The sequence below is a fragment of the Castanea sativa genome, chromosome 2, assembly GCF_040712315.1.
Source record: "Castanea sativa cultivar Marrone di Chiusa Pesio chromosome 2, ASM4071231v1".
Lineage (NCBI taxonomy): Eukaryota > Viridiplantae > Streptophyta > Magnoliopsida > Fagales > Fagaceae > Castanea > Castanea sativa.
Genome location: NC_134014.1, coordinates 11,687,509 through 11,715,136, shown reverse-complemented (window position 1 = coordinate 11,715,136; position 27,628 = coordinate 11,687,509). Strand labels below are relative to the sequence as shown.

Below are 27,628 nucleotides of genomic sequence, written 5' to 3'. Positions count from 1 at the left end.
TGTTATCTTGTGTTTCCTTTTTCCCTTACTTTTGCATGTGCTTTACTTTTATTGTTTGTTGTTCATGTTTATGCATTAGAGTAGTTGTTGGTTTATTGCGCCTCATTTACTTTTGTTCCGCACTTAGATAAGTTAAAGTAAAAGCTATTTAACCGTAATTTTTGATTTGGGGGTCTAAACAAGCTCTTGTGTTTTTAACACAAATCCGAGCTCACAATTTGTACCAAAAATTTACCAAAAAATAGAGAAATGAATGCACCCATCAGTTGCAAGTAATAGTAAGATTTCCAACGGATTTTTCATGATTTGTACGTATACAAAAGTAATACAACATTCATGTTTCACTCTTCCAAATCTCAAGAAAGCAGATGATGATCTCAAACCACAAACTCCTTTATTTGCAAACCTGAGGCAGTCTTGGCAAGCCATAAAACAAAATGAAACCCCACAATAACTCCTTATAGTCACGAATGCAAAACACACACACACATACACAAGGTTTAGTTGTAGGCATCAGGGTGTGCCACGAGGTAGGCCTCAATAGCCTTGAAAAGTCCAGCGGCCTTTTCTTTTCCAGCCTTAACTTGGTCTTCCTTGATCTCATGCTCTCCCTTTGTGTGGTACTTGCTGGTGCTCTTCAAGATGGATCCTCCATCAGGGCTTGCCACAATCTTGATCTCGTATGAGATTTTCTCGAGTACTTCACTCAAAGCATCACCCTCAATCACACTGTAACAATATGTGAAGTTTGCGTGGTCAACCTCATCAATTCTATGCTTCACATACTTGAATTGACTGCCTGAAAAAATATAGTAAAAACACTTGTTACTTACCTCTTTTCTGGGATTCAAATCCAGGTTATCATTTATAAGAGAATCAAATAATGCCATTGAATCACAAAACTCTTAAAAGAATAGAATTTTTATTTTTGAGAATGAAAGATGATAGTAATGGCATTTTTCCCCTTCTAAAAAACAAGATAAGTACTTTTCAATTGCTAAACAAATGATGTGTTGGAGATGAGAATAGAAACGAATTACCTTCGCCAAAGGTTATCTTCTTGATGGTACCGGGGCCTCCATTTCCTTCAATGATTTCAGCACTCTTAATGGCATGAGGTGCAACCTTTGGGATGAGATTGTCACCATCAAGGACAAAAGCCTTGAATAGCTTAGCTGATGGGATAGCAGAGGTAGTCTCAGTCTCGTATGTGAAAACACCCATGATGGCCTTGAGAGTTTGAAACTGGAAACTGTTGAAATGAAGATTGAAAGGAGGGTTGATTGAACTTGGGAGTTTTTGAGTTGGCAAGAAGTGAGTACTAGAGGGTGGAATTTATAGCCTTAATGAATTCAAGAACAAAGAATTCTCTTAATTTCTTATATTTTATTTATTTATTTTTTGGACGTCCTCATTATGACAAGGGTGATAGTTTTCTAAGAAAAGCATTTATAATTTAGTCAAAGAAAGCACATTTGCAAATTGGTCTAATAAAATACACCCCACTACCCCATTTGATTCCAAATGCCGTCTTGACCACGTTTTATTTCCGGGAAATGTAACAAAAAGTCTCTAAAGACATGTGAAGAGAACAAAGTTATGGATCTTGAGAGCTCACAGTAACAAGATAAAAAAAAAAAAAACCAGGTGAAGGACCTAAGTAGCATTTGGATTTTTAGAACTTCATATTAGTTCTTTCCGCCTTCTGGAATATAATTTGTAGATTCACGATCAAATTACAAGTCATTCATTTAGTGTTACTTTAGATAGATAGATAGATGACACAAGCCGCAAGGTAAGATCATCGAAACACTTTTGGCCAGCTACATGGTGCAGCATCTCCAAGCAGAGGAATGGTCATAGTAAATTGACATCTCAATAATCACGGCAAAATTTTTGCAAGAATGATAAGACTTGGAAGAGAATCCATATATGAGGGTGTAGATGAATCATTATTCTTGAATCTATTTATATTTTTTTATTTTTTGGAGCTAAAATGAATATACTCTTAAAATTAATGAGCTGGATTATATGTGTGATATTGGTTATGTTATTTGGAATTTTAATTGATTTGACTTTTTAAAATTTTTTTTTTTTTTTTATATAAGATAGAATTTCTACTCTAGGCTAATCTAATTGTATATATGTGTAAAACTCCCTCCCAGAGACTTAAACTCTAGCCCTTACCTCCCACACCCCACAAACACTTATATTTGTGAAGTGACCATCGCACCAAGGATTTGACTCTAAATATTCTTCTAAATTTGTAAGATTTCATTTGAATATAAAATTTATCTATTTAAAATGTAGTGCATCAATTTTTAAAAGTTAATTAAATGCTAATAATTAAATTAAAATAGGATTTTTTTTTGAGAAAGAGTTTTAACCTATGGCGTCCGTTCTGGATGATAGTTCTTTATTATCAAATCAAGACACTAGTCAATTTTTGGTATAGGTGGGAATTGAATCTCAAATCTCTTATTAACCATTAGAGATTTTACTAGTTGAGTTAATTAAAAGGATTAGGATGAATTAAAAATTTCTTTAAAAGATGAATGTTGCGTCGGAAATTGTAAACAATATACCTTACAAAGTAAGCAATATCTAGAATGCACAGCATTGAGATTTTTCAAAGTCAAGCCTTCCCAAGAGAACAACTTGAAGCTCGACTTTCATTCAGCAATATGTGGCTGGCATCGGTCAGCATTGGTCATCCTTATCCTTTTGTTTTCACAATAGTATTTTTTGACAATTGAAATTTTAGCCAATATAATAATGAAACCATTCCCAATAAATGGCTCAAATTGACCAAGTATAAAGAAATCTTCTATTTTCTTTGTTGAAAGACTTATTTTTGTGAATTTTAGTAACTTTGTTTGGGACTTCGGGGTAACATAAAATGATTGAAATAGAAATATTTTATGACATTATTACAATTATACTTTTTTTTAAGAATTTATTTTTTAATTTTTTAGATTTAAATAAATGGTTAATGTTAATGCAAGAAAAATCAATAAGCTGATTGTCCAAATGTGGGTTTTGGAAGACCTAGAAGAAAAATTACTCATGGAGTGTACTAGTGTGGTGTCTGCCAATGACTTTCCAATACTTAAGTTAGAATTTCAAAGAGATCTTTTACAACTCTAAACATGTAAGGGTTAAAATATTTCACACGTACCTTAGAAATTGGTAGTTAGGAATGGCAACAAGTTGGGTTCGGGGCGGGTTTCTTTATGCTCAAACCCGTTCCGTTTAATAAATGCGTTTAATTTTTTAACCCCCAAACCTGCCTTGTTGGGCCCTGTGGTCCCCATCCTGTCATGCCCGGCCCAAAATTACAAACACAAACCCTAATGCAAACACAAACATAGAAATCAAAAACACAAAAATTTCAGATTTATGATTTTCCCATTTAAAATCACAAACACAAATCCTAACATAAAGACAAACACAAAAATTACAAACACAAAAATTTTAGATTTATGGTTTTCCCTTTCAAAATCAAACACAAACACAGAAGTCACAAAAAAGAGAGAGAAGAACATATCATTGAGAAATAGGAATGGCAATGAACCAAAAAAAAAAATGGTGGGAAATGAATCCAAATCATTGAGAGTGAGTTATGGTGAGTCGGTGATAAAGGAGGAGTTGGTGTTAATGGTGAGTTGAAGACATAGGGAGGAGGGAGAGTGAGAGCGATTGAGGGGGGCAATAGTGAGGCGTTGTGGGTCGGCGAGAGTGATTGAGATCTGAGATTGAGAGAATGAGATAGGGTATTAGGGTTTAGAAGTATGAGATGTGTGTGTGTGTGTGTGTGTGTGTGTGTGTGTGTGTGTATATATAGGGTATTTAAGTAAACTTGCATATATGCGGGTCGGGTTTGGGGCAGGTATGCATAATACTCGAACCTGACCTAAACTTGCTACGGGTTGAATTATTAGAACTCAAACCCACCCCTATTGTCTCACAGGTCGGGTAAATCTGCCCCGTTAGGGTCAGGTCAGGCTGGGTACCCGCGGGTTGGGTACTTTTTGCCATCCCTGTTGGTAGTGTGATTTCACCCATTTTTGTTATGGGAGGTGTAGTGAGGGCATGCAATAATTGGTAGTGTGATATTTGGGGATTATTTTTATATTTAGAAGATGTGGGTTAGTGGAGGATCTTCGGGCATGGTGCCCAAGTATCACTTTGGTCACATGATCGTAGGGTAGTAGTTCTTGATGCCTAGATGGCTGAGACATCCTTGGACAGCTTTCCTGGACAAACAGGGCCTTTTAGACAAGGTATATGTTGTAATTTATTCCCTATCATCATTAAATCTAAATCCATTTGCTTAGATTCCTCCAAATTTTGAAGGGAATGAAAATTTGAGGTTTTGATGAGGGAAAATGGAGGAATGGATGTCACCTCATTCATTTCATTTAAAGCCCCAAATAGGATCAAAACTCCTAAACAAGGGAATGAAAGGAATATTCCAAAATTATTCATTTACCTCCTCCCAAACTAAAAGGTAAGTTCTCTGTGATTAAATCTAGATTTTTGTTCCTATATGTAAGCGTTAATTACAATCATCCACTCTACACAATAGGAGTATATGCAATATGTACCAAATTCAGAATTTTGCATTCAACAACATAATTAATATTAAGTTGTAATGTCCAATCTAAGTTAACAGCTAATGGGTGTACAAATTTTCAATTTAGCGGAAAACTCTCTGCCTCAAACTATGATAGATATGGCAGACAGTTTTCATAGCACTTTCAGAAGGTGTTACCCAAACAGTCTTGTAAGGCAACACTGAAAACCAAAGAGAATTCAAGAGAAATTTGGTAGGCTATGATAGTCGGTGGTTGCCATTATTGAATGAAAGTTTTGGTTTTGAGATCTGAATGTAAGTTAATTTCTTAAAGGTTCTTTGTTTGACTAAATGACAAAATATATTCTTTGAAAATTTCGATTCTCTTTGGACGGTGGGAACATTCAAAAAGAAAAGCACGTTATCTACATTCTTTGATCAACGAGGTCACATTATTACAAACGAAACCCTTTATTCTCAGTCTATAAATACCACCCTCTCATACTCAAGCTTGCAAACTACCTAAAGTAGTTCAATAAACTCATCTACAGATCTACTCCTTTCATTCTTCATTTGATCACTTTCATACTACTCTTATCTCTAAGGTCATTATGGGTGTTTTCACTTATGAAACTGAGACCACCTCAATCATTGCACCAGCTAAACTATTCAAGGCTTTTGTCCTTGATGGTGACAACCTCATCCCAAGGGTTGCACCTCATGCCATTAAGAGTGCTGAAATCGTTGAAGGAAATGGAGGTCCGGGAACCATCAAGAAGATCACCTTTGGTGAAGGTTAGTTTCTGCTTTTTATATCCTAATCTCCAATGTATCATATATTTAGTTTTCTAATCTCCAATGTGTTAATTTCCTCCTCCTCAATTACATAATTAAGGTACTAATTATTAGTATGATCTTTGGCTCTCAAAAATAAGAACTTTACCTCCAAAGTAATAAAAGGGATCAGATACGATTGCTATTTTATCTTTTGGCTCTCATAGCAACATATGTAGATATTGCATGTACAGAAGTAACAAAATGTTCTCTAAATTTTTCAGGCAGCCAATTCAAGTATGTGAAGCACAGAATTGATGAGATTGACCGCGTAAACTTCATATACTGCTACAGCGTGATTGAGGGTGATGCTTTGAGTGAAGTACTAGAGAAAATCTCATATGAGATCAAAATTGTGGCAAGCCCGGATGGAGGATCCATCTTGAAGAGCACCAGCAAGTACCACACAAAGGGTGAGCATGAGATCAAGGAAGAGCAAGTTAAGGCTGGCAAAGAAAAGGCTGCGGGACTTTTCAAGGCTATTGAGAGCTACCTCTCAGCACATCCTGATGCCTACAACTAAACCTTGTGTTGTGTATCTGTCCCCTCAAAACATGAGGAAATCTTGTGGCTTTCATTTTTTATTTTTAGCCAATACTGCTTTTGGGCTTGCTAATAAAGGAGTTTTTTGGGTTGTGATTCTTGTGATATTCTAGTTGGAAGGGCTAGAAGTGAATGTTATATTACACTTTAAATACACAAATGTAATGAAATCATTTTTAAATTCAAGTACCACTTGCAAATGATGTGTGCACGACTCCCCCAACCCCACCAAAAGTGTGTGAATTTGAGAGTTTAGTGGGATTTGTTTATATAATGGCTAAATTCTTGTTGGAGTGCGAAACATTACCACTTGAGAAAGGACTAAACCACATTTATGTCATACTTTATAAGGATTAGTTAATTTACGAGGATTTTACTGACAGATGACCTAAGGACATTCGTTAATGAATCATTTTAGAAATCTTTTTTATGGAAATTAAAATAAAAAAGTAATTAATTTTTTGACAACTTTTTCAATTTGTCATAAAAGTAGTATAAAAAAATTTCTAAAATAATTTATTAACAAATATCTTAGGGGCATCCATTAATTGGACCCAAGTTATAATTAGGATTCTTCATAATTGTTACTATGATCAAGATTTACCTAGTAGATATTTGATGTGGGGCTTAATACACCTGTGCAACATATGCATAGTATACGCTTATTTAATCCTATCCAATATCTAATCCATTTGGGGTAGGTTAAGTCCATATTTTTATGAAAAATTTATTTTGTAAAATTCAAACAAAAAATAAAATAAAATATTTTTGAAAAATCCTTATGCTTCTCTCTCTCTTTTTTTTTTGGGGGGGCGGCGGGTAAAGGCAGGTTTTTTTTTGGTTAACTCTTTAATAATTTCTAGACTCATATAAGTGCAAATCATGCAGCTCATAAGCTTATTATTATATTACAACGCTTATACATAGATCGCCATGGGTACCAAGGTGAAAGAGTGGATTTAGGTTCATCAATCATTAGTTAATGCTTAAGCATATTGTGGATTTGGGTGTGTGTAGAGTTTTGCTTGTTATTTTGGAGCCGGTATATCCTGCACCCGGCATATATGCCGGGTGCAAGATATAATTTTCGGTTATTTTGGGCTTTAGGATTGAGACTACAGCTAATGAGTATGAATGTGTGAACTAAGTCTCTCATGAAAGAAAAATAAAACTTTTTAGAAGCTAATATAACAAAATTGGCCGTAATTTTAGTCAAGCTTTTCAACAAACTGGGTATCTTCCCAAGAGAAAAAGGTATATAATTGTTTTAAATGACAAACGTATGCATTAGTACTTTACAGTTTACGTATAATGTTTTTTAGCTAAATTATTATTAGTACAAGTACTTACGCATGGACTTTTTTTTTTTTTTTTTTGAGAAGCAAGCCCACAAGGCATTTTTTCAAATGTTTTGTTAGTCTCAAGTATTTTATTTTGGTAATATATAGTAAAATAATGCATTTTATTTAACAATTCATAACATTTTTATGTCTCTCCATCTCTTTCTAGAGTTTTATCTGATTAGTTATTACTAATAGCCCTTACTCATTATTTTATTTTATTTTATTTTTTAAAATACTAAAATAGTGGGTATGCTAAAAGACATGAAAAATAGAGAAAGATGTAGTGTAAGTTTAGGAAATTAATGAGATAACAGTAAAATAAGTTAATGTGAACTTTTGGGTAATAGTAAAAAAAAAACTTAATGAAAGAGGTAAAAAAAGGTTAAATGCAAAATTAGAGCGCTACTTGGTAGGACCTTATATACTCCCGCATAAAGTTTCTGCTTGTATGTATGTATATATATTGATTTTCATGGCATCATATAAAAAAAAGTAACAAGTGCTTTTCCATGCCGGCAGCCAATTTAACTATGTGAAGCAAAATGAGATTGACAATGCAAACTTCACACATGGCTATAGTTTGATTGAAGGTTATGCTTTGACTGACACACTCAAGAAAATATTGTATGAGATCAAGCTAATGGCATTCCCTGATGGAGGATCCATCTTGAAAAGCACTCAAGGAGTCAATTTTGTATTAAAGGCCGTTTTGGTTTGGTCAAGGGAACGAAATATTTCACTACCGATTGATATTGGTGACCCATTTCATGATTACAACTATTTATATATTTCTACACATATAGATGTTTGTACTTATTTATGTAATTATGAGTTTATATATATTTAACAACATAAAATTTAAAATCCACATATTTTATAACCCAAAATATTAGTCTAAGTACATTAAGTAATATATTAGCTTAAATAAAAGTAAAAATTTAACTTTTTTTTATTGTACCATCTAAAACGTCAATACCGGCTTTTATTGTACCATTTTTTTTTAATTTATATTAGCTTTTATTGTACTTAATAGTGCTCTCGTGATCACATTTGAACGGAACATTTGAAATATGCTCGATATGACTTGATATTTTTCGGTACATTTTAAAGGAGTACCGGTTTCGAGTCAATGGTAAGTATGATTTATTTTCCTGGTACGGTCAATACTGGTATGGTTTTGACTTCCTTGAGAGCACTAGTAAGTACCACACCAAAGGTGGCCATGAGATCAGGGAGGAGCATATTAAGGCCAGAAAAGAAAAGGCTATGAGACTTTTTAAGGTTGTTGAGGGCTGCCTCTTGGCAAATCCTGATGCCTATAACTAAAGCTTGTTTTTGGTTCACTATTTTTTTCTTCTTCCAAAGGATGATTCCTTAAGCTTAATAGCCATTACATTAACCCTTTTCATTAAAAATTGTAACTCTTGAGGCACCATAAAATAACTTGTATAAATAAAATTTTAAATTAACAAGTGGCACCAGTAATTTTCCATTAATGTTCATATCTAATAAATGAAAAATATATTCTTAGTTATATTTTATATTTTTTTTTGAGCAAAAAGTTATATTTTATATTAGAATCCCTATATATATAACACTTGTCATTGTTATCCTCACACAAATCATAACCTGCTCTTTTGTTATTACACAACATACACTTTTCGTTTTAGTCTTGTAACACAAAGAAGTCCTCCAATGGTGATGACATCTTCCAAGTGCTTCATCATAGCTAGGGGTGTTTCGGTTCGGTTTCGGTTGGTTTTTTTTAACTGGCCAACCGAAACCGAAATTTTCGGTTTTCAATATTGTCAACCAAAACCGACCGAAATAGTTGAGACACTGTCGGTTTCGGTTCGTTTCAGTTTCGGTCGGTTTTTTGGTGAGTGTTCGGTTTTAGGCCTATTCCTTTTGGTGTTTTTTAAAAAAAAAAAAAAAAAAAATTCTGTTTGGGCTTCTTAAAAAAAATATCAGTATTCAAGCCATTTGTTTTATGACCCTTTTATGCTCTAATTAAGCCTATTTTAGAAACATGTTTTGGGCTTATTTTAGGAACTAATTGTGTTCCAGATTCGGGCCTTATCTATTTTGGCCCATGGCCATCTTTAGGCATTTTTTAGTTTTCTGTTTTGGCACTTTCAGTCCAAATTTGGGCCTTTCCTATTTTGGCCATTTTTGGGCCTTTTTACAACCTGCTTTGTATTTTACATTTCATAACTTGCAGATTCATCAAAAAACAAAAAAAAATCACAACCTGAACCTGTTACAGATTCATAAATCCAAAAATACAAACACATATAGCAGATTCATAAATCACAACCTGTCATAAATTCATAACCTGCTTTAGAGCTTCTATTATACTCATTAAAATACACATCACATATTCAAAAATAAAAAAATAACCTGTCAACAATACAATTGCACAAGCACAACTTGACAACACATATTCACAAATCCAAAAATAATCTAGAGCAATTTCACAAGTACAACATTACAAAACAGATTCACAAATCCAGAAATAATCTAGAGCAAAAAATTGCTCTAGTGCTCAAAGCCTCAAATCTGTAGCTTTTTATAGGCAGTAGGCACCCATCAAATACAAAAAAGATTAAAAAATAGTTTGTACAAGTCATAATAAAATAATTAGTGCAGATTTTAATACTTACATAACACCAAAATAACTGGTGTTGATTTCAATACTTACAAAATAAAATAACTAATCCATGTGTCAATACTTACGTAATAACATTATAGCCAAAGACTCAAAATGAATTGGCCATATGTCAATGTCAATGTCAATGTCAATGTCAACATATACTATCCATATTTAATATTTGGCCAAAGATTCAAAATAAATTGGCCATATGTCATTGCCTATTGACTAATATCCTATATTTTCTATGTAAAGGACACTGTCAAAGCACAAAATAAAAGCCCATATCTATATATCTATACGTAGGCCACTATTTACTAGTGTCTAATAGCAAAAAGTGTAAATATCATCATATACCATTATACCACCCTTCCAAAGAGCAAAGAGCAATCTTCAACCATCAACGTCAATAGGTGTTGGTGTGGACATGTCTAGTTCCGATGTAGTAGCATCATTCACAAGTTCTACAAACAAAAAATGAAAAAAATATAAAAGTCAATTGTACAATAAAACAATATATATGCCAAGAATCCAAGACATGCAGTTTTTTTTAATAATAATAGACATGCATAATTTTTTTTAATAAAAAAAGATATAAAAAATTAAAATTTTTTTAATATAACAAATAATAGTCATACCTCTATCAAGCTTTTCAAACTCCTCAACATCATCCATGGCAGCACGAAGGCAGATTGGAGCCAATGAAGGACGGAGCCAATTTTTACGACAAATGAGGGCTTCCACCATAAGTGGAGACAATGAACTCCGGAAGGGATCAAGGACACGACCAGCCGTACTAAAGACAGATTCTGAGGCCTCAATGGATACTGGAATTGCAAGAACATGTTGTGCAACTCTTGAAAGCACATGGTATCATGGAGAATTAACCTTCCACCAAGCCAAAATATCAAAATTATCATCAAAGACATCTTCACAACTCTCTAACAAGTATTTATCAACCTCTGATTTGGTATTTGAAGAATCAATACCCTTCAAGTGCTCCTTAAATCCCATCATCCTTATTGTCTTCGCATCAACCACGCTAGAATCATCTCCCTCCATTGATCCACTTGGTTTTTGGCCTTAGGCTTGTGCAGCAGCACTAGCACTACTACTCCCCACTTGATTTTGAGCATAAGCATTATATAAATCCACCAAAACAACCTTTATTCTTTTTGCCATATCAACAGCCTTTTGGTTCTCATACAAAGTACCAAAACAGTACTCAAGATACCTCATCTTGTATCGAGGATCAAGAACTAGCCCTACATACAACAAGTGATTCATATTATCAAAGTTCCCCCAATACTTTTCAAATTTGGTCTTCATGTAATCAGCCATTTTTTTCAACAAATAACTATCTTTTTCATACTCCAAATCAATTGTGTCATGAATTGACATGAGCTCCAAAAAGAAAGAATTGCTAGTGACATAATTAGCACTCGAAAACCGCAAGGTTGCATCATAAAAAATTTTAAGAAATTTCGAAAAGATCCTCATCTTTTCCCAATCCACATCACCCATTCCCCAAGCAACCTCATCTATATCACTTCCATCTTCCTTTTCCTCCTCTCTAATTGTCATAAGATAATTTGGATCTTCTTCCTCCAATCTCTTAAAAGCTTTTTGATACTTCTCAGCCTTCCCCAACATAATATAGGTGTAGTTCCACCTAGTGGGCACATCTAAGCACAACTGACCTTTAAACTCAACTTTCTCCTTCTCTGCACATAACTTAAATGTGTTTTGTCTTTGTGAAGATGATCTCACATATCGCACAGATTTTCTCACCTTCACTATTGTCTCATCCATTTCAACTAACCCTTCACGAATAATTAAGTTCAAGATATGAGCACTACACCTCACATGCAAGTATTAATGCCCTAAAATTGTTGCCTTCCTATGCTTAGTCTTTTTTTGAATAAAAGAAATCAGCCCACTATTAGAAGCAGCATTATCAACTGTAATAGTTAAAATCTTGTCTATCCCCTAATCAAGTAAACACATCTCAACTGCCTTCCCAAGTGTTTCACCCTTGTGATTTTCCACTAAACAAAAACTAAGAATTCTCTTGTGTATTTTCCAATCACTATCTATAAAATGGGCAGTGAGACACATGTAGTTCAAATTTTGAACGGATGTCCATGTATTTGTGGTAAGGCAGACCCGCTGCTCTTTTAGGGCTTCTTTCAACTTTTTTTTTCTCATTTAAAAACACCTTAAAGCAAGTTTTGGCAATTGTTGTGCAGCTAGGGATTGGATTGAACCTAGGTTGGGTTTTAGACATAAACCTCTTAAAACCATAACCCTCCACAAACCTAAAAGACAGCTCATCTAGAATAATCATCTCTGCCAATACTATCTTACATTCCTCAAAATTAAACACCCATGGCACTAGTTTACCACTACTTTCTCCTTCTTCTTTAGGTTTGAATGCTAGGGTTGATTGGTTTTTTTTTTCTTCCCTATAAGGATATTTCAAACATAGTGATTGTATGTGAGTTCTCATGGTTGTAGTGCCATTTTGCTTAGTGTCACAAGCATAGGTTGTGCCACAGTAGTTACAAGCTGCCCTAGGTTATTACCTCATTCAATAACAGTTAAATGACCCCAAACAAAAGATCTTTTTTTACCAGTATTACCTGCATTTGGTGGGAGTGGGGGTTTGCCTTTGTCTTTATGCACATTGGTTGTGCCTTGACCCGCTTCAAGGTCTTAACTCTCTGGGATTTCCGTTGTCTCATTCATCTACAATAAAAAATAAAACACAATAAGTCAGCAACTATAAAAAGTAAAAAATAAAAAATAAAAATTAAACCCCAATAACAATAAAACAATAACACAATAAAGGTCAGCAACCAAAAAAAAAAAAAAAAGAAAAGAAGGAAAAGGACTCTAGTATACAGCAACAAGCCGACAATAAACACGTCAATAAGATAATAATAAACACATCAACGTCAAGGCAATAATAAACAAATACCCCAACATCACAGTCAACTATTAACAAATGCACCAACATCACAGTTATGCACATGGGGTAATTGATTTTCAAATCTGTAACATCAATTAGAAAATAACAACTCAACATTACAGTCACAGATTTACAGCATGTCAACAACAATAAACAAAAATATATCAACAATAAATAAATAAAAAAGCAGCTAACTTTATAAAAAAAAAAAAGGCAATCAGCTAACTTTAATTATAAACTAAAGTTAGGGTTTTGAAAAAATCGATAACCCATGTGTTAAAGTTAGCTCACACTCTGGGTAATGTCTCACAGTTGTATTCCATTAGTAATAGATCATGTACTAATTGAGAAACTTGATCTTTTATTATCAATTTTCATATTAACCAATTAATCAATTAATTTATCTAAAATATTTAGAGGAAAAAAGGACTTGTAAACTGGCTTGATGAGTATTGACATATTAGAGGTTCTATTTAAAATTTTCATAATATGATGTTAAAGACATTATTTTTAAATAATTTTGAAAGTATAAAGACTAAACAGATGTCAAACATTCAAAAGTAAATACACCCAAAAATATTTTCTAAAAACAATTTTTAGAGATTGTAAAATCTAAATTTTTTTTTAAAAAATGCATTGAGAAAATACTTTTAAATAATAAATTAGGGTTAAATTTTGGGAATCTTTGAATTGTACACCATAAAATTTCAAAATATAGATTTTACCATTTGAAATTATATTCTATTTGCATTAATAATTATTATCATTCATGTTTTTCATAAATTATCACATAATCTTACTATATAATTTTGTTAGTTGACATGCATGTTTAGTTTGTCAAATAAAATAATCACACGCAATATGCAGTTTCATTTATGTGGCTTAAATAATTTTAAATAATTAAAATAAATTTTTTTTTATAAAAATATTACAACAATGAGTTTTTGATGACAACCAATTTTAGGACACTTTGATAAAAATAAAAGTAAAAAACCAATTTTTGGACACAAGAAAGCTACAAAACGCAACGTTTCAACCTCCACCAAATATTCCTTTATTTTTTTCCAAAGCCCCAACAAAAACTGCATTGAGATTTGGGAATCCCAAAACACAAGTTAGATCGATTCGATCGAACCAAATATGGAGAACGTATGGCTCACTGTGAGATGGAGGCTGAATGGAGGCGATCTGTGGGCGTGGAGGCTAAATGGAGGCGGTCTGTTTCGAAGGCTGAATGGAGGCTGAATGGAGGCGGTCTATGGGCGTGGAGGTGGTCTAATGGGAACGACGACGTTTAAGCGAGGAGCGGTGGTCCGTGAACATCGCTGCGAGTCAACCCGAGTCGAGTCGAGTCTTTCTTGTACTCGCCCTTTTAGCTGGCCGAGTCATGGCTCGATCGAGAGTGAGAGTCAGTAACTGTGTGATTCTTTTTTAGTCTTTGTCGGTGCGTGTGTGAGTGTCAGTCGATGAGAGAGAGAGAGAGAGAGAGGGAGAGAAGGAAAAGGAGCACGGTAGTTTTAGAGATGGAGAGCGTCGGCTAAAGTCTGAAGAGAAGAGAGAGTGGAAAGTGTGAGGTGAAAAATGTGGGGTATGTAGGGTAGGGTTTCCAACTTTAGATTTTATAGTGTAATTAGTTTTAGTTTAATTAGAATCATTAAATATTTACTTAGTTTAATTATAGGTAATTATAGGTAATTAATTTAATGGGTTTTATTTTAATTATAGGCCATTAGGCCGGATCACTTATCAAACAAAAAAAAAAAAAAAAAAAACAAGGCCGGATCAGTCAAGACTCAAGGTCCACAGCATTATCACTTGAAATTTTGAATCACCATTGGCCCAATTGTGAATAAAATTGGGCCAAAGTATGCTACTTATTAAATATATATATTATATTATATATTTAATATAATAATATATAATAATGTTTCGGTTTGGTTTGGTCGGTTCGGTGTATAAAAATTTGACACCGACAACCGAACCGAAATATTCAGTTTTTTATAATATAAAACCAAAATCGAAACCGAACCGAACCGAACCGAAATTTTTGCCTCAATTCGGTCGATTTCAATCGGTTTTTTCGGTTCTACTGTTTTTTTCACACCCCTAATCATAGCTTTATCCATTGCAATGTCTATCTTGAGCATTGATGTTAGCTTTACAACTTGCCATATTTTACAATCTTCTCAATCCACTACTTAAACCTTGCCAATCATACCAACGTTGTTTAAGCCAACACTGCCACCTTTGCTCTCATTGCTAACGTTGCCAAGGTTAACATTGCCACCTTTACCTTCATTGCCAACAATGCCAAAGACAACATGTCAACCTTTGCCTCAGTTGCCAAATCCAATACTACCATCTTTGTCTTCGTTGCCAAAACCCAGATTTTCTTTTATCCCTACCATTCCAACTCTGTCAAAACCAACATTGCCAACCATTCCCTCAATCACAAAACCCCAAATACAAATGCTTAGTCTAAGTTCTTTAGGTAATTTAGATGAATTACAAAGTTTCCAATACTCAAAAATAAAAGAAAAAGCTATTGCATTGAGTGGAGGTTGAAGGAAAAATTCTGGTTTTGCATCTCATGCAAAACCCACAGCGGAAGCGACGAACTAGGATCTATTTCATTCATGATTGATAACGTGCACAATGTAAATTTCAGAATTTAAGAACAAGATAGCGTACGTTGGTGTGGAGAAATTCAAAACAAAGATTAGAAGCACTTGGGAACACTTTTAATCTTCACTCCAATTCCACTTTACGCCCAAGATGTGTGGTCTCTCAATCAGTTTTCAAAGGGAGAACGAAAGTGTGTCTCACACTCTCTCACACACCATTTCTTTTTCTTTTCTAATCTCTCTTCATAAAAATTCTGTATGTTTCTCCCTTTATAACTAACTGATTATCTAATTGGGCTGGCCTATTGGGCCTTTCCAATTGGGCTTTAGTGTGTGGCTTGGAGTGGGACCAAAAGGGACCAATAAGACACTAGCTCCAATGGGCCTTGGGCTTTTCTGTCAACTCTTGACAAGCCCAAAGTTACCATTAATTATATTTAATACCACTATATAAATATAATTGCATTCTAGGCCTTATTAATAAATTATATCCCACGACTTTATTATGCATACAACCCCTTCATTAAAATATTCGTAATAATCCAAAGTCATGAATATAGACTGTCACTTTGAAGTTTACTACATCTTAATCCTTGAGTACCCGGTTTAATTATTTATGTTATTCGTCATATATTTATGAAATCCAATTTCATAAATATATACTTTAGTAACTCCTTACTAAAGTGGTTGGGCCCAACACTCTGAATAACTAAATCCATTAAACTTATCTCAAGGGAATATTTTGTATCTCCATTAAGAGACTATGAATTCCATCTTGAGAATATATGTTCCATCAACACTAAATGCGGATGCCCAACATACTGAGATTTTGACCGTAACTAATAGATCTCACTCCTGATATATCAAAGCAACCTACATCTCATGATCAGGTCCATTATTCTCTCAGGATTTAGAGTTGATGTAAATAGAAGTCGTGAGATTTATTATTCATTTGACAGTCGTTAGGAGAATAATAAATCTCACAGCGGTCCAGTTCAATATGTCTTAACTCTTAAAACATATCAACATACCAACTAGAAGTCTCCACTTCCATGATCAAGACAAATCATCTTAGTTGATATGTTATAGTCTTCGCAGATGAAACGCCCAATTTCATCACCGACTACGAACTAAACTTCTGAGTTTACAAAGAACTTGTGATTTATATCTTCTGTGACTTTTCACATAAATCACATACAATGCATCTCATGGACTATGATAATGTCTTAGTTCATTTATAGATAGTCTCATATAATTAAACAATTTAATTATTAAATGCATGCCAATAAATTGGGTTTTAGGGCATAAACCCCAACAGAGGTAGTACAAATGCATTACGAAATTGAGGGATTCCTTGTTTCTACTATATAATATATATCTCAAATGTTATGCGAAGATTTAATTTATGATTGTTTGTTATTTTTTCGTGGTTTATTATGTATCATCTTAGAGTTTGATTTTACGTTATCATCCTTAATAATCAATTTCTGCAATACTTTTTTAAAGCTTACGATTACCATTTCTCCTAATGATATTAAGAAATGAGAATGATGCCTATCCATTAATATTGATATTGGTTGTTCAATGTTGACTTATCTTCTATTAGGATTAAAGCTTAAGGCTCGAATAAGATCGAGACAATTAAGAAATGTATACAAGGTTCTTAAAAAAAAAAAGAAATCTATACAAAGTTACAAATTTAGACAATAACATATGAAGAGCCATCATGAGAACAAAAGAAATGGGCAAAGGATAAAATATTTATATAAATTATTAGTCTCTAACCCACATGGTGTGCAGCAAAATTTTCCTAAAGATGAGACATATAAGCATTATAATTCATAAAACATTTTTTTTTCATGATTAATGTTAGGGTAATATTTTATTGTAATTGGCTAATCTTTTGACAAAATGTACTTACTTATAATTGAGTAGATCTAAGATGAGGTTAGTACTTCAAGAAACATGTTGTTCAAGTCAAGTATTAAAGACATAAAAATTGGTTTAAGAAACAAGTGAAGAAAAGCTGTTCAATAAGTCTTAACAGATGCCTGTTATTAAGACTTAATATGAAGCTCGATAGATAGCTCGACAGAAGCTCGATCTATCGAGAATTACAATTTCAAAATTTTCAGATCTAAAATTCGGTCCAGTCTTATATATTTGTTTGGGATTTTGTGTCTCACAATCCTAGACATATATAAAACTTATTTTTAAGAGCCGTCATATACAAATATAGAGACCAAGAGACATATGATATGTACTCAAATTCCCACTTCTAAAATAGCTAAATATTAACCTAAATTAAAATCAAACCTAAGTTGAGAGAGAGATTAATGTTATTTAGCCTTAAAAACTTATATCTAGAGCAAAAAACCCTTAATGTTTATATCTTTCTTTCCTATCAAACAATTTATATATTATAATTAACCCAAATAAAGGCCAAGGGTAGTTATAGTAGGCATAAACCTAAACTCATAATAAACAAATTATGGTTACAATGCTTGAACTACAAGTAGAGGATTAGTAAGGATTAAGGAATGAATGGGAAGATATTTCTGTCAAGAATTAATAGAAAGACAAACTAGACTAATAATCTCCTCTTCCGTTGCTTCTTTTTATGCACCATGGAAGCATCTTTTTTAGGTCTGAAGCTTATATTGAAGAAAATTATACTATATAGATCTTATTGTTGAATGAATAGAAAATTTATTGGTGCCCTTTGTTGGCTTGTCGTAGTCTGCAGCGAGCGAGCCAGCCATCCTTGAATATTAAAAGTCAATTTTCAAGTCTTGGAGAATTGCAAGTTGTTGCACACCGTGAAGCTTTTTGACAAAAATGGGTATCTAATTGTTTTACAAGCCAAAAATGTGCTTTGGTTTTACATATAAACACAGTTACTTATTACGTGATCACTCACAAAGGGTGGTTTCAACTTTCAAGTTAGGCATTAAGCATAAGCTAGGTCCAAATTAAAGGACTAATATATAAAGTTGAAATAATCCGAGTAGAAAAATTTACATCAACTCATTTTTAATTTACCATTATGCTAATTATCCCTCATGATTCCTAATTATGTTCTCTTCACATGTTTATAAGAGCTTTTTTTTGTTTATAGCTAGGAAATAATTTAGGATAGTAAGCATTCAGTTGGGTTATTTTATCGAACAATTTCCAAAGGTGCTTTCTTTGACTAACCACAAATGCTTTTCTTAAAAAATTGTAATCCAAGTGTTATAGTGGGGACATCTGAAAAGGAGTATTTGAAAACTCCTAAAATTCTTCGATCTAGATGGTCATACTCCCATACATGCGAGCAAACCTTCAGTCTATAAACACCGTCCTCTAGATCCCTCATTTTATAATTTACTTGTATGGGCAACGTTAACGACTGTACATCATTTGGAATCAACTGGGTTATTTAGTTATTTTATCAAACAATTTTAAAGGGTGCTTTCTTTGACTAAACTACAAGTCCTTTTCCTAGATAATTGTATCCTGTTAGTCATAGTGGGAACATACAAAAAGAGTATTTGAAAACTCAAAAAATTCTTCAATCTAGAAGGGTAGACTCCCATACATGCAAGCTAACCTTGAGCCTCAGTCTATAAATACCATCCTCCAGTTCTTAACTTCTCACAACTAACAAGCTCAAACTAGTACGACTAATCCTCATTATTCTTCCTTTGTTGACTTCCAAACTCTTTTAGGTCATCATGGGTGTTTTCACTTACGAAGCCGAGACCACCACTGTTATTTCACCAGCTAGGCTATTCAAGTCCTTTGTTCTTGATGCTGACAACCTCATCCCAAAGATTGCACCACAGGCCATTAAGAGTGCTGAAATCATTGAGGGAAATGGAGGGCCGGGAACCATCAAGAAGATTACCTTTGGCGAAGGCTAGTTCCTATAATAATCTATTAAGATAATATCAATTTGTTTAGCATCTTACTAGTCTCATTGTTGAGAAAATTTTACTATGGAGTCGCTGTATATAATTATATACTTTTCCAACTACCAACAACATAATACTTGTATATTTTCCGCTTTGATAGCATCATATGATAGTATAAGTAACACATTTTTATATAATTTGCAGGTAGTCAATTCAACTATGTGAAGCACAGGATTGATGAGATTGATCATGTTAACTTCACATATAGCTACAGCTTGATTGAAGGTGATGCTTTGACTGACATAATTGAGAAAATCTCATATGAGATCAAACTTGTGGCGTCACCTGATGGAGGATCCATCTTGAAGAGCACCAGCAAGTACCACACCAAAGGTGACCACGAGATCAAGGAAGAGCAAATCAAAGCTGGAAAAGAGAAGGCTGCAGGACTTTTCAAGGCTGTTGAGGGCTACCTCTTGGCAAATCCTGATGCCTACAACTAAAGGTTGTTTTCATTCTTGAGTGTCCCCTCTGTCATGACTTCATGAGTTAAAGTGCTCTTTATTTTTATTTATTTTTTCTTTTTTAAGATGTCCAGCCAATATGGTTTTGGGGTTGCTTTAAAAATAATACTGTTTTTGGAGTTCTAATCGTGTACTTGGAAGAGTGAAATGTCGATGCTGTATCACTTTTTTTTTTTTGAGCTTAAGGTGCTGTATCACTTTGAATACATATAATGGAAGTCATTGGAAAATCAAAATGGTGCTTGCAAAGAATTGTGCATCAACAATAACTTATTTTTTGAAAATTGTTGGTAGTATTATCGACATTGCAATTATTATTATTATTTAGGTTTATATGTCATTTGTCTTCCAATTTGGCCAAACGAACATGTTAGGTATGATAATTTGATAAAATCAATAGTAAATCGTGTTAGGGGTCTTAGCAGTGCTTTTCAGAATATCTTTTTTTTTTTTTTAATAGGAAATTCATGAATATTTTATATATAAGAGATATCTTATATATGTAATAGTACAATTTAGCAATAGACATTGGGAGTTGGGAGCATGGTCAAAATCATTTGGAAAAGCATGTCTTGTAAAAGGAAATGGTTGAATTCTAGTTTGGACCCGTAGTTAACTAAATAGCAGATATATTGATGGATTTCATGTATATAGTGGATTCTACAGAAAAGAAAAATATGAACCCCGGTTATGGGCATACCAAATCGGAAGTAATAGATATGAAAACAATAAAATGAATTTGTGGTTAGGGTGAGAAATTTTTTTTTTCCTCCATCTAAAATGAATTAACTTTTATGATTTAGATTAAATATTATAAATTTAAAAATGTATATAATATAGCATCATTTAAATAGGGGTGTGCACGGGTTGGATAAGGAGGGTAAACGCCACTATTGTTATCCAATTCGCCACTAGCAGGTTGGGAAAATTTCAATACGCTACCAACCCACCAAAATTTAAATCCAGCATATTGGTTACAAATATTGGTGGTTTCAACTCGGCGGGTTAGGCAGGTTGACAATAACAACATTTTAAAAAAAAATTATCACAAACTACATTTTTTTATTGAATAATCTCAAAATATAACTAATGCACCAAAAAAAAAAAAAACTAAAGGTAGACTTCATTGAATAATCTCAATTCTAACATAAACATAGGGTCAATGAAAAAGAGATATATCATCTCTAGCAAAAGTAAGCTTTGCCTTACAACTTAGGAAATTAAAAATAGTAGGCTCTACCTTACAACTTAGGAAAATTAAATTAACAAATTCAAAGTTTTAACGTTTCCAAAGTCACATGAAGGATTAAAAAAAAAATAGATAAAGACAAAGAATTAGATGAACTGTATTCTTATGTAATATATAAGATATTTAACTTGAATATACATTGAACCTGCTTGCCAAAATGGCTTTACTTGTAATATTATATCACATATATAATATATAAATGGATCAAATGACATAAATTGAAATAAAAAAGACAAAAAAATATTTAAGCAGTAGAAGACAATAACGTAATTACGTACCTTTGTGATTGTTGGTGAAGAATTGAAATGATAAGAAATAGGCTACAAAAAGGTTAAAGAAGAAAGAGGAAGGGAAAGACAATGGATGAAGGTGAAAGCCAAAAGTAAAAGGTGAGAAGAAAAAGTGAGATCAAGAGCCACAAAGCGTATTTTGTACATATGACTGAAGTAAATGGGATGAGTGGTAGGTAGAGGTGTTTAGAGTTTCAATGTTGATTTTTTAGATTTTGTTTAAGGAATTTTTTGAATGCTAGTTCTGTTTAGGGAATTGATTATTGATTAGTTGTAAAAATTTATTAAGTGAATTGATTAACTTTAAATACTTAACAATTTGAACTAATTTTTTTTTATGTATGCATAATTAAGTGGGCGATTCGGGTTGTAGTGGGTTGACAATTTTTTAATCCATAAACCAATCCAATCCGTAATTTTGGGGGTCTAACCTACCTAACCCAAATCACCTAACTTAATGACCCGCACAAGGCGGGCGATTCGGGTGTGGGTCGGGCTGGTTGGCGGGTTAAGCGGATATTTTGCACACCCCTAATTTTAAATATGACACTCTATACTGTTTTGAATTTAAGTGATGAAATATGAATCATAAAATGGATTTTTTTTTTATTTTTTATTTATTTATGTGAGATGGAAAGGATCGTGTCTATAACGGTGAACATTCCACCCTTTTCGTTGAATTTAAATATTTGGTAGAATGTCTTGAAAAGAAAAGGATTTTTTATTTTTTATTTTTTGGTGATATGGATGCTTCAAAGTTACTATGCTAATTTTTTTTGGAGAGATAATTACAATATGCTGCTAACCTTGCAGCTCGAACCCTTTCCCCCCTAGACCCCAAGCACTTTGTACTATGCTAATTTTTCAAATAGATTAAGTTGGATACCACATTGGTTCAAACCTTACACCCAATGATTCGTTGGTATGAATATTATTAAAGATATTAAATCCAAATTTTAGTCAATGCCTAAATCTATTATATAACATAAGACACGATTTTGTATAGTATTCATACTGTTAAATTTTTGCTTTGTATAGTATTCATACTGTTAAATTTTTGCTTTATAGGGATATCTAATACTTAAAGATTTATATGTCTAATATCTTTCTTTCTTTCTTTCTTTTATTTATTTATTTAATTTTTAATATGAGATAAAAATTTTACTCTAACCTAATCTAAGTGTATATGTGTGTGAAGCTTCCTCTTAGAGACTTGAACCCCAACCCTTATCCCCCTACACCCCACCCCACCCCACAAGCACTTATACTTGTGGAGTAATTATCGCACCAAGACTGTGTGATGGTGTCTAATATCTAAACTAATGTGTAAAACTAAAATGTTGTTTCTGAAACACAAATTTTGTATAACTTGAATTCTATTGAATTTTTGTATTAAAAATATTCAAGCTTATAAGGTGATATTCAAACTAATAAGGTGATATCCAAACTGAGATGTAGAATTGAAAATGTTTTCTTAACACAGTTTCTAAATAACATGAATATGATTTACAATAGTGGGAGACCAGTCAACGTTGAGTCATTGACTAAGTTGAGAGTTGGCCATAAATGTTAAAATCTGACCACAGAGGTTGAGATCTTCCTCACAATCCCCCTCACCTACAAACACCTTTCTATCATCATTGACACACCAACCGAAAATGTAATGGATTCAACCATCAAACTCGTAGGCAATCGATAACCTGATGATGATTGGTCAATGGTGGTTTGGATAAGGTGTGAAAGGTTGAGGTTCAACCTGAATCCATTTGAATTGTGATCAACCGTGCCCAAAATCATTAGGGCTTCTTATATGAGAAAACCATCCAATAACTAAAATTTGCAGGAGATTTTTTCAATTCGTTCACATGATGTTAAAAAATCCTTTTGTTTAAAGACATAAGGGTATCAATCTGTAAAAATAGACATTTGAGTTTTGGGTATTTTTGGTTTTTTGAAAAGGAAATCAAAAGAGGGAAATCTATATTGATGTGATGAAATAATCTTCTAATTTCACACTCACTTTTCCCCAAGCATCTAAATTGTATACTATTTAGCTTTTGATGTCAAAGTTGCTCTAAGTTCTCTTTCTTGTTCGGATTTTTCTATTATTTCTAAGGATGTGAATTTCATTTATCATAATATGGGCTGCGTCAGGGTGCTCTTTGAAATTGGGATGGACTCATTCCATCTCTTTTCTTCCTTCTTGGGCTTTTTCTACAAAATGATTGAGAAGGGTTGGGTAATTTCTTTGCTCTCTTTATAATTGTCCTAATTTATTGAAAAAAAAAAATCCAACCTAACCTAATCCACTGATCGTACGCAGTGAATCCGCAAGGGATGGCTGAGGCGGCGAAGCCTCGGCCTCAGCCTCACTTACCCGAAGACATGGTTGAAGAGATCCTTTTGAGACAGCCAGTGAAGTCACTCCTTCGATTCAGTTGCGTATCCAAAGTATGGCACGCTTTGATTACCAGTCCTAATTTCACCAAAGTATTACTATCTCAAAACCGCATGAACATGGTTGTTTTGACCAACGATTGCATTCCTCAAATCTTTGATTATGAAGCACTATTATTATATCCTCCTCAAAACAACAACAAAGATGATGATGATGTTGTTTATGACGAGTATTCTGAATTTGGAGTTGACGTTGGTTTTCCATTGAGGGGTGCAAATAATGAAGACTTTTACACAAAGTTGTCCTCTTGCAATGGTTTGGTATGTGTTGAATTCTTCAACTGGAAACGAAAAATGACCGAAGTTTTGCTTTGGAACCCATCTACAAGAAGTTACCGGGAAATACCAAGATCAAGACCAACGCCTCTTTCCTCTGAGTACTTCTCTTTTGGTTTCGGCTATGATTATTCCACTGATGATTACAAAATATTAAGGCCCTACCGCTTTTATCAGAATACTTTTCAAAAGAGGTTGAAATTCAACTTAACAGCAGATGATTTTCAGATTGAGATGTTTTCACTCAAGACCTTTAGTTGGAGGACTATTAAGGACAAGAACAATATCTGTACCCACAAATTATCTCCTAGCCCATATAATAATGTCAACCTAAATGGGGCTATTTATTGGATAGTTAAACCTCACAATAAGCCTTCGATAATTTATTTTGATTTAGCGGAGGAGATATTTCATGAATTGCCATGGCCATGCGCAGAGACTTTTGACTGTCACTATACAGAGTTGGGGATTTTTGGACAGCATCTATGTCTAACTGTGACTGATGAAATTAACTTATGTGTTGAGCTATGGGTGATGAAGGAGTCTAGCTGGACTAGATTGTTCACTATTCCATATTGGAGGAGTCCTAAATATTGTCCAAGGCCAATATTTTTGTCAAACAGAAACAATATTGGTGAGCTGTTAATGCTAGATAGTAATCCTGATATTTTTTATTTGGGTATGAACTTGACAATGTACAATTTGAAAGAAAACACCCATAGGACAATATTCAGACCCCGTCAACCTAAAGAAGCCCCGTATGAGCCTCCAATAATTGCGGTAGCTACATATGTTGAAAGCCTTTACTCACTCTACGCCACCTGATGTGGAAGTATAAGAAGGCTGTGGCAGACTACGAAGTTATGATAGAAATTTCTTCCCTTTTTTTGTTTTTTGTTTTTGGTGTGGTGATTCAAAGAGGTTTTTAATGCATTTGATTTTGATGTTATCCTCTGGTTTAAAGATGACAATCTGTGACTTTTATGCGAGTTATTGAACCATAGGATTTTCAGTTGTGCAATCTTCTTTGATGTTATCTTCTCATCTAATTTTTTGTCCTATTACTGTACATGTGGTTCAGTTTCAGGTAGCATTAATTATGACAATCACTAAGTTGTGTGACTTAGTTTTAATTGCTACTATTTATAGTTTCTTTTAGAACTTTTCTGCATGTGGTTCAACTTCTCCGTTTTATTCATTGGCCTAGTGTTGTTTTAGGATCTTGCATTGGAGAAGTGGGGGCATTTTGTTCAGATGCTGCTTCACCTCTTAGTTAGCAACTTGGGCAAGTTGGAAATTCTGGTTAAGTAGGTTAAGGGCATCTTGGATGATAAGAGTGAACTCATATCTCTGTAAATATAAGTTTTTGAATGATAAATCAAGTCTTAATGCTTTGTATAAATTGGCTTTTGAAAGTTCTAAATTCTCGACTTAATTATATAGCTGATTTGGCTGCAATTTTTTTTTTTCTGGTACCAAGAGAATATACTTTATTGTGTTCTGTCACAGAGTAGAACAGGTGCCCATAATGTTAGTTGGGCTTGGATGGGCTTTCTAAAATTTGATAGGTTTATTGTAAACTCAACAAACAAAAATATATTGGAATGACATGTTACATATATACTATATATATGCTTCTACATTGTACTCTTCCTAAGTTTTTGTCTCACCGCAATTTCTTTAGCAGCTACTCTTGTGATGCCAAAAGAGTTGATAGGAGGCAGTACAAAATTAAACAAGTAATTGATGTGAATCTGTAAGAGTCCCCAGTGGGACCAAAAATGTAAACAACTCATCATCTTAAGTGGGTAAGAGGGGAGGACCAAAGAACCCTAGTATATACTTACTGGATCATTGTATTTTGGCAATATAAGATTTGTTTGGGATTAAGTTGGAGAAAAAATATTGATAACCTCAAATGATTCAAACTTTAAAACCAAACATATTAAAGAGAGGTTAAAACCAAGTTAAGATTTTAAGCCCTTTTCTTTGTAGTGACTTCCAAGGTTCAAATTTTTTACCATTAGGTTGCTTTATTTTTGTAATCTTGAGTACAATGTATTATAGGACATTTAATAAACTCTTATAGGTCAGCAGGTTTTATTGTAAGTAGGTGTTTTAATATAAGTAAGATTTTGTATACTTATAAACTCTATTTCTTGTTAGTAGATTTTTGGGAGTGATGACCTAAATATCATCTAGTGAGTTTTTGCCTATGAGGGTTTTCTCCATTATGATCATATCTCTATATTAAACTTATCTGTTAGGATATATATGATTAGTTGTTAGAAACATATGTCAACATTTTATGTAATTGACTGATCCTTTGACAAAACGTACTTTACTTGTAATTGGGTAAATCTAGAATGCGTTTAATACTTCAAGGAACAAAAGTTCAAGTCCAAGTATTGAAGCCATGCAAGTCTGTCCAAGATTCTGATGGAAATATACATATACGCATGGAAATTAATGGATCTACTTCATTCACAATTGATAACATGTGCTATGTAAATTTCAAAATTCTACAACAAGAGAGCATATCTTAGTGCGATGAAATTCAAAACCAAAGATTGAAGTACTCGAGAACACTTTTAATCTTCACTTCAATTTCACTTTACGCCCAATATGTGTGGTCTCTCAATCAGTTTTTGTTCAAGGGAGAATGAGAGAGTGTCCAACATTCACATACACATCATTTCACAATAATGTCTTTTTTTTTTAATTTTTTTTATTTTTTTTATCTATTAAAAATCTGTATGTTTATCTCCTTATAACTGATTATCTAATTGGGTTAGCATTTTGGGCTTTTCCAATTGGGTTTTAGTGTGTGGCTTGGAGTGGGACCAAAAGGGACCAATAAGACACTAGCTTCAATGGGTCTTGGGCTTTTCTGTCAACTCTTGACAAGTCCAAAGTTACCATTAACTATATTTAATACCACTATATAAATATGGTTGCATTCTAGGTCTTATTTATAAATTATATCCCAAGACTTTATTATACACGTAACCCCTTCAAAAAATATTCGTAGTAATACAAAGTCATGAATGTAAACTGCCACTTTGTAAATTACTACATCTTATTATTGAGTACCCGGTTTAATCCTTTAAAGTTATTCATTATATATTTATGAAATTCAATTTCATAAATATATACTTTAGTAACTTCTTACCAAAGTGTTTAGGTCTAACTCTCTAAATAACTGAACCCATTAAACTTATCTCAAGGGAATAATTTATATCTTCATTAAAAGACTATGAATTTCATCTTGAGAATATATGTTCTATCAACACTAAATGTGGCTGTCCAACATACTGAGGTTTTGACCGTAACTTTAGCCCTTAAAATAATCCTTATATATGTTTAGGGTTGTGAGAAAAGAAGGCCCAAACCTT

At 33.3% G+C, this 27,628-nt stretch overlaps 5 protein-coding genes across 5 annotated transcripts; 3 read left to right on the top strand and 2 right to left on the bottom strand.

Moving 5' to 3' along the window:
- Window positions 1–244: 244 nt before the first annotated feature.
- On the bottom strand, window positions 245–1,355 carry LOC142624533 (major allergen Pru ar 1-like). Its single transcript, XM_075798127.1, has 2 exons — window positions 1,041–1,355; window positions 245–799 (listed from the first exon to the last, which is right to left on the bottom strand). The coding sequence occupies exons 1-2, from the start codon at window positions 1,222–1,224 to the stop codon at window positions 501–503; spliced, it is 483 nt and encodes a 160-aa protein (XP_075654242.1). The 5' UTR covers window positions 1,225–1,355; the 3' UTR covers window positions 245–500.
- A 3,690-nt stretch (window positions 1,356–5,045) lies between these two features.
- On the top strand, window positions 5,046–6,153 carry LOC142624532 (major allergen Pru ar 1-like). The gene is made up of 2 exons (XM_075798126.1): window positions 5,046–5,371; window positions 5,635–6,153. The coding sequence occupies exons 1-2, from the start codon at window positions 5,188–5,190 to the stop codon at window positions 5,931–5,933; spliced, it is 483 nt and encodes a 160-aa protein (XP_075654241.1). The 5' UTR covers window positions 5,046–5,187; the 3' UTR covers window positions 5,934–6,153.
- Window positions 6,154–11,029: 4,876 nt separating this feature from the next.
- LOC142624891 (zinc finger BED domain-containing protein RICESLEEPER 1-like) lies at window positions 11,030–11,758 on the bottom strand. The gene has a single exon (XM_075798622.1). The coding sequence runs from the start codon at window positions 11,756–11,758 to the stop codon at window positions 11,030–11,032; it is 729 nt and encodes a 242-aa protein (XP_075654737.1).
- A 7,405-nt stretch (window positions 11,759–19,163) lies between these two features.
- LOC142623263 (major allergen Pru ar 1-like) lies at window positions 19,164–20,197 on the top strand. Its single transcript, XM_075796652.1, has 2 exons — window positions 19,164–19,441; window positions 19,642–20,197. The coding sequence occupies exons 1-2, from the start codon at window positions 19,258–19,260 to the stop codon at window positions 19,938–19,940; spliced, it is 483 nt and encodes a 160-aa protein (XP_075652767.1). The 5' UTR covers window positions 19,164–19,257; the 3' UTR covers window positions 19,941–20,197.
- A 3,640-nt stretch (window positions 20,198–23,837) lies between these two features.
- On the top strand, window positions 23,838–25,058 carry LOC142624890 (F-box/kelch-repeat protein At3g06240-like). The gene has a single exon (XM_075798621.1). It carries the CDS (start codon window positions 23,838–23,840, stop codon window positions 25,056–25,058), a length of 1,221 nt encoding a protein of 406 aa, XP_075654736.1.
- The last annotated feature ends 2,570 nt before the right edge of the window (window positions 25,059–27,628 follow it).

Excerpts from the sequence above, each read along its gene's own strand:
- LOC142624533 (XM_075798127.1), bottom strand. The coding sequence starts at position 1,224 with ATGGGTGTTTTCACATACGAGACTGAGACTACCTCTGCTATCCCATCA. Across the intron at positions 800-1,040 it reads GAAGATAACCTTTGGCGAAG|GCAGTCAATTCAAGTATGTG; the intron begins GTAATTCGTTTC and ends ATATTTTTTCAG.
- LOC142624532 (XM_075798126.1), top strand. The coding sequence starts at position 5,188 with ATGGGTGTTTTCACTTATGAAACTGAGACCACCTCAATCATTGCACCA. Across the intron at positions 5,372-5,634 it reads GAAGATCACCTTTGGTGAAG|GCAGCCAATTCAAGTATGTG; the intron begins GTTAGTTTCTGC and ends TAAATTTTTCAG.
- LOC142624891 (XM_075798622.1), bottom strand. The coding sequence starts at position 11,758 with ATGGATGAGACAATAGTGAAGGTGAGAAAATCTGTGCGATATGTGAGA.
- LOC142623263 (XM_075796652.1), top strand. The coding sequence starts at position 19,258 with ATGGGTGTTTTCACTTACGAAGCCGAGACCACCACTGTTATTTCACCA. Across the intron at positions 19,442-19,641 it reads GAAGATTACCTTTGGCGAAG|GTAGTCAATTCAACTATGTG; the intron begins GCTAGTTCCTAT and ends TATAATTTGCAG.
- LOC142624890 (XM_075798621.1), top strand. The coding sequence starts at position 23,838 with ATGGCTGAGGCGGCGAAGCCTCGGCCTCAGCCTCACTTACCCGAAGAC.